The sequence below is a fragment of the Myxine glutinosa genome, chromosome 2, assembly GCF_964187855.1.
Source record: "Myxine glutinosa chromosome 2, kmMyxGlut1.1, whole genome shotgun sequence".
In the NCBI taxonomy this organism is placed as follows: Eukaryota; Metazoa; Chordata; class Myxini; order Myxiniformes; family Myxinidae; genus Myxine; species Myxine glutinosa.
The window spans coordinates 57,581,717-57,591,337 of record NC_136262.1 but is presented as its reverse complement, the minus strand read 5'-3'; the positions used below and the strand labels follow the sequence as shown (position 1 = coordinate 57,591,337).

The 9,621-nt window shown below is 44.3% G+C and overlaps 1 protein-coding gene across 1 annotated transcript in view; it reads right to left on the bottom strand.

The window, feature by feature from the left end:
• The window catches only part of LOC137421772 (solute carrier organic anion transporter family member 5A1), a 49,499-nt gene extending 49,152 nt beyond the window's left edge, over positions 1 to 347 (bottom strand). The window contains 1 exon segment of the mRNA XM_068108159.2: positions 1 to 347. This exon segment is cut by the window's left edge and continues 460 nt beyond it. Within this exon segment, the coding sequence (XP_067964260.2) occupies positions 1 to 201 (201 nt within the window). The 5' untranslated portion in view covers positions 202 to 347.
• Positions 348 to 9,621: the final 9,274 nt, after the last annotated feature.

Sequence of the window (9,621 nt, the reverse complement as noted above, 5' to 3'; positions counted from 1 at the left end):
GCCGAATCGCTTCTCCACGGTGGTGATGACGCTGCTCAGGTAACCGCAGACCATGAGCGCCTGGGTGAAGGTCATGCAGCCGAGCCAGAGCAAGAAGCACCTGGAATTCGATGAGAAACAAGAGAGGAAGCGCTTGGGGCGACACGGGGACTCGTGGTCGTTGGGTCCGAGACCCTGGACCTTGGCGGTCTTGTCGTCCATCGCGGAGATGCTTCGGGAGAAAAGGTGTGCGAGGTCCACCACCGGTACCGAAGCGACAACATCCGTGGGGTATTTCAAAACTTATTCGGGACTATGGCGGTTGTGGACCCGAGACTCGCGTACACGTGGCCCCCTGGGGAAGTGGGGGGCGAAGTCCGCCCTGCGTCACGGGTGCTTTTCGTGGAGCCGCCTGTTTTCCCGGGGTGGGGGCGGCTTGGGGAGGGGGGGAAAGCAATTTGTGGGGAGGGGCGGGAATGACGTCACGTGTACCGTGGATTGCGTGCGAATGGTTGCGATTGTTTAGCGACGTCTTTGATAGCTCACGGTGGGTAATTAGTGGTTGGCAGGTGTCATTAAATATCAATGTACTGTACAGTATATATACCTGACCGGTACCTGCCATTGCGCTCTGATCGCAGGTGTACCACGTTGATGCGGAGCACACCTGATACATGAAGAGGGGCAACCATGGATGCACGATGGTACACATAATGCACAACTCGCCATACTAGGCGCAGTGATACCTGTTACTGTTAGCACCTCAATGTATACTAAATATCTACCACTCTACGGGCTGAGCGTACTGATGTGTATATGACAGGTGCACGTGCTCGTACGTACATGTGCTCTGGCATATCGTGGATCGTGATTCCTTTCGTGTGAGCTCATAGTGTGCGTGGTACGTGTGAGCTAATACACAGCGTGTGGTACGTGTGAGCTGATACAGCGTGAGTGGTACATGTGAGCTGATACAGCGTGGGTGGTACGTGTGAGCTGATAGAGCGTGTGCTCCGTGTGAGCTGGTACAGCATGCGTGGTACGTGTGAGCTGATACAGCGTGCGTGGTACGTGTGAGTTCAAAGTGTGCGTGGTACGTGTGAGCCGATACTGTGTGTGTTGTTACGTGTAAGCTCATAGTGTGTGTGGTACGTGTGAGCTGATAGTGTGCGTTGTATGTGTGAGCTGATACAGCGTGCGTGGTACGTGTGAGCTGATACAGCGTGCGTGGTAGGTGTGAGCTGATAGGTGTGCGTTGTATGTGTGAGCTGATACATTGTGCGTGGTAGGTGTGAGATAATACAGCGTGTATGGTATGTGTGAGCTGAAACGTATTGGTACACGTGTTGGATGAATGAGCACCCAGTGAGATGAGAACCCATGCGTGCCATAAGCCCATGGTCCATGGTATGATACGTGTGAGCTGATAGTGCTAAGCATGGTATGTGCAAGCTTATATTTATTGGTATCTGTGCTCCGGCATTTGGTACATCTGAGCTGACACATCTTATGATACCTGTACTCTGGCATAGTTTAGTAAATGTCAGCCGATGCATCTTATGGTACGTGTGCTCTGGCATAGTTTAGTACGTGTCAGCTGATGCATATTATGGTATGTGTAGTCTGGCACAGTTTATAGTACGTGTCAGGTGATGCATATTATGGTATGTGTGCTCTGGCATAGTTTATTATGTGTCAGCTGATGCATATTATGGTATGTGTGCTCTGGCATAGTTTAGTATGTGTCAGCTGATGCATATTATGGTACGTGTACTCTGGCATAGTTTAGTACGTGTCAGCTGATGCATATTATGGTATGTGTGCTCTGGCATAGTTTAGTATGTGTCAGCTGATGCATATTATGGTATGTGTGCTCTGGCATAGTTTAGTATGTGTCAGCTGATGCATATTATGGTATGTGTGCTCTGGCATAGTTTAGTATGTGTCAGCTGATGCATATTATGGTACGTGTACTCTGGCATAGTTTAGTACGTGTCAGCTGATGCATATTATGGTATGTGTGCTCTGGCATAGTTTAGTATGTGTCAGCTGATGCATATTATGGTATGTGTGCTCTGGCATAGTTTAGTATGTGTCAGCTGATGCATATTATGGTATGTGTCCTCTGGCATAGTTTAGTATGTGTCAGCTGATGCATATTATGGTACGTGTACTCTGGCATAGTTTAGTACGTGTCAGCTGATGCATATTATGGTATGTGTGCTCTGGCATAGTTTAGTATGTGTCAGCTGATGCATATTATGGTATGTGTGCTCTGGCATAGTTTAGTATGTGTCAGCTGATGCATATTATGGTACGTGTACTCTGGCATAGTTTAGTACGTGTCAGCTGATGCATATTATGGTATGTGTGCTCTGGCATAGTTTAGTATGTGTCAGCTGATGCATATTATGGTATGTGTGTTCTGGCATAGTTTTGTATGTGTCAGTTGATGCATATTATGGTATGTGTGCTCTGGCATAGTTTAGTATGTGTCAGCTGATGCATATTATGGTATGTGTGCTCTGGCATAGTTTAGTACATGTCAGCTGATGCATATTATGGTACGTGTACTCTGGCATAGTTTAGTACATGTCAGCTGATGCATATTATGGTACGTGTGCTCTGGCATAGTTTAGTACGTGTCAGCTGATGCATATTATGGTATGTGTAGTCTGGCACAGTTTATAGTACGTGTCAGCTGATGCATATTATGGTATGTGTGCTCTGGCATAGTTTAGTACGTGTCAGCTGATGCATATTATGGTATGTGTACTCTGGCACAGTTTATAGTACGTGTCAGGTGATGCATATTATGGTATGTGTGCTCTGGCATAGTTTAGTACGTGTCAACTGATGCATATTATGGTACGTGTGCTCTGGCATAGTTTAGTACGTGTCAGCTGATGCATATTATGGTATGTGTACTCTGGCACAGTTTATAGTACGTGTCAGGTGATGCATATTATGGTATGTGTGCTCTGGCATAGTTTATAGTACGTGTCAGCTGATGCATATTATGGTACGTGTGCTCTGGCATAGTTTAGTACGTGTCAGCTGATGCATATTATGGTACGTGTGCTCTGGCATAGTTTAGACTTTAGTACATGTCAGCTGATGTATCTTATGGTACGTGTACTCTGGCATAGTTTAGTACGTGTCAACTGACATCAGTCAAAGTGGGAGTTCCCTTGTTCCGAAGGGGGAAAAGTGCTGTTGCTGAGAATCGATTTGCATCAGCAAACAAACCCGAATTATTTGACGTTCAAAACGATGAAAGGAACAAGAAAATCTACATATTATATATATTTTGCCATCACTGGTAAAAATTATGAAAAGAAAGCCAAGGACATTTGGAGTGCCATGTGTGCCTGAACCATATCCACATCCGAGCAAGTCCACTGTGACTGCAAGTTGTCCTTGTTATAGTTATAACCCCAAGCAGATGATTTACCTCGGTACTGACACACAAAGGTCTTGTCTATATAATATTCCCTGGAATGTTTATTATCTATCCAAACGCAGAGGGGGAATGCTGGGTTTACACATCCACCTGACACCTGTGTGCTCTGAGATGGCACTAAAATAAATAAAAACATGAAGGTCACGAACCTGTCTGGAATGAGTCACAGCTGGGCCCTTTGGATCCACTTTGTGGGAGATGCCAATGCCGGTGAGTTTTGTATTCCACTGCATCCAGGAATGACAGGTGTGAAGTAGGGCCCAAACTCTTGCCACGCCTCTACTCTGTATGTACGTCATAAGTGGATGGTTTCATAAGCAGCATCGTTTAATCTGTGGCAAAGTGTCATTTTTTTGAAAAAAAAAGGTGGTGTGCGTGTATTTTCCAGATGTAGTACTCCCTCTTGTGTCCAATAGGAGTACGACTTGCTCAATAACACAAAACTACCCCTGGTCTGGTACACCTAGCTTTGTTCACTTTGAATAATTTACAAAACAGTTTTATATATACTGTATATGTGTAATTTAAAACACACCTGGTCACAAGTGTCCGTCACTGACCAGGTCCTCAGTCGAGGTCCTTATCCCGTTTCGGCCCTTCAACCTCGATACGGTAAGCTAAGGTGGCCCAGCGGGGCCACATACACCTCCACATGCAGCAGATATATACACAGTGCATTCAGAAAGTATTCAGACCCCTTCACTTTTTTCACATGTTATGTTGCAGCCTCATGCTGAAATCGTTTAAATTCATTTTTTCCTCATCAATCCACACTCAATACCCCATAATGACAAAGAGAAAACAGGATTTTAGAAAGTTTTGCAAATTTATTAAAAAGAAAGAACTGAAATATCACATTGACATAAGTATTCAGACCCTTTGCTATGACACTTGAAATTTAGCTCAGGTGCCTCCCATTTCTCTTGATCATCTTTGAGATGTTTCTACACCTTGATTGGAGTCCACCTGTTGTAAATTCAATTGATTGGACATGATTTGGAAAGGCACACACCTGTCTATATAAGGTCTCACAGCTGACAAGGCATATCAGAGCAAAAACCAAGCCATGAGGTCGAAGGAACTGCCTGCAGAGCTCAGAGACAGGATTGTGTCGAGGCACAGATCTGGGCTTTATGGCAGAGTGGCCAGACGAAGCCTCTCCTCAGTAAAAGACACATGAAGGCCCGCTTGGAGTTTGCAAAAAAGCACCTAAAGGACTCTCAGACTGTGAGAAACAAGATTCTGTGGTCTGATGAAAACAAGATTGAACTGTTTCGCTTCCGTGTGGCCACTCTGCCATGAAGCCCAGACCTGTGCCTCGACACAATCCTGTCTCTGAGCTCTGCAGGCAGTTCCTTCGACCTCATGGCTTGGTTTTTGCTCTGATATGCCTTGTCAGCTGTGAGACCTTATATAGACAGGTGTGTGCCTTTCCAAATCATGTCCAATCAATTGAATTTACAACAGGTGGACTCCAATCAAGGTGTAGAAACATCTCAAAGACGATCAAGAGAAATGGGAGGCACCTGAGCTAAATTTCAAGTGTCATAGCAAAGGGTATGAATACTTATGTAAATGTGATATTTCAGTTCTTTCTTTTTAATAAATTAGCAAAACTTTCTAAAATCCTGTTTTCTCTTTGTCATTTTGGGGTATTGAGTGTGGATTGATGAGGGAAAAAATGAATTTAAACGCTTTCAGCATAAGGCTGCAACATAACAAAATGTGAAAAAGGTGATGGGGTCTGAATACTTTCTGAATGCACTGTACATATATATATATTTCATGTGAGGCTTCATGACAATGTAATGGCTACTCAAGTAATGTGGCTATCCTCCCGTCGAGTTCCCTATTTACGCAGATTTGTCAGATTAATCCCATCCCAAAGGATGCACCACGTTGTTGTTTGCAGGCTGCCGCTGCTGGTTGCATCATTTCTCTGGAAGTGCGTTAGTGCCGCTGATGCAGTGCCCCAATTACCAGTGAACTTGTACTCAATTTGCCGACCTCAGAAGGATGACAGGCTGAATCAACCCCCCCGCGTTAATTCAACGATCGACCGGGATTCGAACCCAGGATCCTCGGATCCCAAGCCGGCACCAAGCTCATGGACCACGTGACAGGTCTAAACACCGACCTGCCGTGGATCAAAGAGGAAGTGGTGGTGCTTCGTATGCAGCCCGTGGTTGGCTGTATCATTTTGTGGAGGTGCGGCTGTGCCGCTGATGCAGTGCCCCCCATTACCAATCATCTGCTACTCATTTTTCCGACCTCAGAAGGACGACAGGCCGAGTTAACCCACCTGGTGTTAATTCAACGACAAAACACGAGCTCGAACTGAGGACCTTGGCATCTCAAACCAGCCACCACAACCGTTAAGCCAACACCAGGCTCAAAGTGGAAGTGTTATGACATAACATGACATGAAAGTAAGGCCGATTTGGATAACCTATTAGCCTCACTGGCAAGGAGGCTTGTAATTGATAAAGATGGCCGTTTGAATCCACGGTCCATTCCTAATGAGACAGACAAGCTGTTTCCTACCATATGCAATGGGCATGTAATGCAAACTTGCATTTCAACATCTTTACTGAAAGTGAAGATTATCCTATGGAGGCGATCACTGATATTTAAAAACATATTGGAGATTTGAGTAGATCTAGCATTGGCATAATCAGTACAAAAGAAAGACTTTTATAGCTATAACTATGTATGTACTTAATAGGAGGACCAGTCAATAAATAACCTTAAAATGGCGATATACTTTCGAGAATGTAATGTGTGTAGTTGCAGACGACACATGTTTTATCAATGGGTGTCATGTTTTTCCTGTTTTAGTTCTGGCACCATTGCGTGTATGACGTCAGTGGAGCAGTTCCAAGATGGCGGCTCCCTTAAAAGCTTGCACCAGGGAGGAGCAACATTCTGTCATCCGTTTCTTGGGAAGTGAGGGTGTGAATCCCAGTGAAATCCATCGCAGAATGAAGATGCAATATGGTGACGCATGTTTGTCGCTGCAGCAGGTGTACGACTGGAACAGGAAGTTTAAAAGTGGTGTCCAGTGTGGCAGACGCTGCTCGCTCGGGCCGACCTCACACAGCCGACACACTAGAAATGGTTGCAGGAGTTGAGCGCGTGCCAAGGGAAAACCGTCGATTACGCTGGGTGAAGTGGTCTCACAATTGAACATTAGCCATGGTTCAGCACACCATATCATTCACAACGTGTGGGGGTTCTGCAAAATGTCTGCAAGGTGGGTGCCCAGACAACTCACACCCGAACTGAAAGAATGGTGAGTGGACGAACGTGAAGAACCTCTGCGACGTTACGAAACAGAAAGCGACACTTTCTTACAGCACGTAGTGACTGGGGATGAAAGCTGGGTCCACTACTTTCAACCAGAAATGGAGGGCAAGCAAAGAATGTCGACATTCAACATCACCGAAGCCCAAAAAATTCCGCACACAGCCGTCTGCTGGAAAAGTGATGCTGATGCTCTTCTGGGATAGCCGATGCCCACTTGTAGAGCATTACATTCCCAGAGGGACCATAGTCACCAGTGCATCATACTGTGACCTCCTTAAAAATCATCTGAAACCAGCAATCAGATCAAACCGTCGTGGACTACTCACTACCGGTGTTTTGCTGCAGCATGACAATGCTCGGCCCCATACGGCCGGCGCTACAGCTGCAACAATCGACGACCTGCATTTTGAGTGTCTTCCTCATCCACCCGACTCGCCAGACCTCGCCCCTTCGGATTACCACATTTTTGGGCCACTTAAAGAGGCGCTTGGTGGAACCACTTTCCGATCTGACGAAGATGTCCAAGAGGCGGTGCGGGCAGCCAAAATATTTTTTCCAGAGTAATCCAGGCCTTAGTAAAGCGCTGGAAAAATGCATTGAACGCAATGGAGATAATGTTGAAAGATAACAGTTGTTACACATGTACATGCAATAAACAAGTCGTGAAATTTTTTTAAAGGTTATTTATTATTGACTGCCCCTCGTAGATATACTCGTCTAATCTGTGGATTTGAAAATACTAGTGAGATACCCGTGCTACGCACGGGTGGGAGGCCAGAGGCAAACAGGCAATGCAGATATGGCGAATGCTAAAGCATGAAACCAATAAATTCCACATTCCTGTAGCACCTTCAGTCGCACGTCAGACATGGACAGCAAGTTCGTGAAGGACTTCCATGAAAAACGTACCCGTTCGCAAACAAATGGGTACGTTCACATATAGAAACATCGATCGTCGGTCCATGGCGAATCTGCATATGGCGATCCGCGAAGTTCACGTTCAGAAAGTAGAAACCATCACGGCATGTCGTCATTTACTTGAACTTGATATCTCTTTTTTTAATTCCAAACAACATATCTCCAATCACAAATTAATCACAAAATAAACTTTTAACAACATTGTTAATGTTTCCTTCATTGTAAAAACTACCAAATCAACAGTTAAAAGGATTTTGAGCCGATAGCTTTTACGGCCTTGGCAAGATCGATGGAGACAGTGATCTGTTAGCGTATACACCGCCCAAATAGCTATGTGGAATTCTCTCATGTAGAGATTAAATGTCTTTGAACTTTTCCCGAGGTCATTATTTACTTTTAATGATGTTTATATACGAATGATGTTTAATGATGTTTATATTGGTTTTGGGTCGTCCTTTCCACATATCTCATGAGATTGTAAGTTGGAGAGATGGCCGAGATGGCGGCGAGGGGTTTGGAATTCTCTCAAGCAGGGATTCAACCCGTGTCCCTTATAAAAGGTCTTTGTCCGAGGTCACCGAGTCCGATCGGTGCAGCTGTGCAGCGATCGGTGCAACCATTTGCGCGGCACCCGGGAAAGCAACATCGTCACAATGAGAACAATGAATGTTTTGCGAACGCGAATGTTATGCGGGAGTCCAAACCTGAGAATGCTGAAGACCAAAGCTGAAGTTGGGAAAACTAAATAGCCTATTTTACTCCTGGAGCTCCCAGGATTATCCACCCAAAATATCGTTGTGATCGGTTCAGCAGTTTTTACGGTACCTTCGAACGGACAGACAGACAGACGGACGGACATTTAGTGAATTACCTTCCGGTACACCTTATATATGGGACCGAGGCTCAATTTGGAGTGTCAGAGTAAAGGGGTTAAATATTTATTGACTGAAGATATTTCAGCTTTCCATTTTTAATTATTTTGTAAAAGTTTCTAAAAAAAGAAATCCACTTTAACATTTTGGGGTATTTTGTGTAGATGAGTGACAAACTCAATTTAATCCATTTGAAATTCAAGCTGTAACGTGACATCTGTTGACGAACGATACAACAATCTTGTATAGCCGAAAGCATTTAACTTTGTTCTCATCAATTCCATTAACTTACATTAATTCTCGTTATTCGTTGTCATGTCTGGGGCTGTGTGTAACTTAAAGGTTCCCAAGTACCTCCATACAACCTTGGGCAAGAATGAAAATGATAACTCACTTCTGATGGGACCTTAATTCTTCAAACCAATCATTGTTAGGTGTGCCGTGAAAACGCAAGAAACCAAACGTATAAAATACAATGTGTGCACACGTCGGATTATGGTTAGAGCATCCCTTCTTAGCCTGGGAGGTTGCCGGTTCGATGGTCCCTCACTGAGTTGTGACCCAAAGACGTTGAAAATGGTACTCAGCATTTAGAAGATAGAGCATGGACAAATCCGCGGGTTGGCAACACGTGGGCTAGAGAGTGGAGTGGAGGATATTCTCCTTAATGTTTCTCCACCACTATGGAGAAAAAAGTGACATCACAAGATGTTTCACTTCACTCAAGGTCACGATGTTTTTTTCTTCTTCTCTTAAGCCATATTTCCCGATGTTGTCAAATGTCTTTGTTTATATAACAGTTCCTCTGTCCCTTGGCACTTAAAAAAGAAAAAAAAGTGCTGTGCTTGAGATTTCCGGGATTCGCATTAAAAGACACAAATTTACACACCACCATTTTGTCGGAATTTTACTTATTTATTTACATATTTATTCTACCAACAAATGCTTTTTAACCTATTTTATTCTTAGATTAATGAACAGGATTAAATAATTAAATTGATATATCTGGGAAAATTACATGCTCAGACCAAGAATCAAACCCAGGTCCTCTGGAAAACCATACCAGTGCTCTGCCATCTGAGC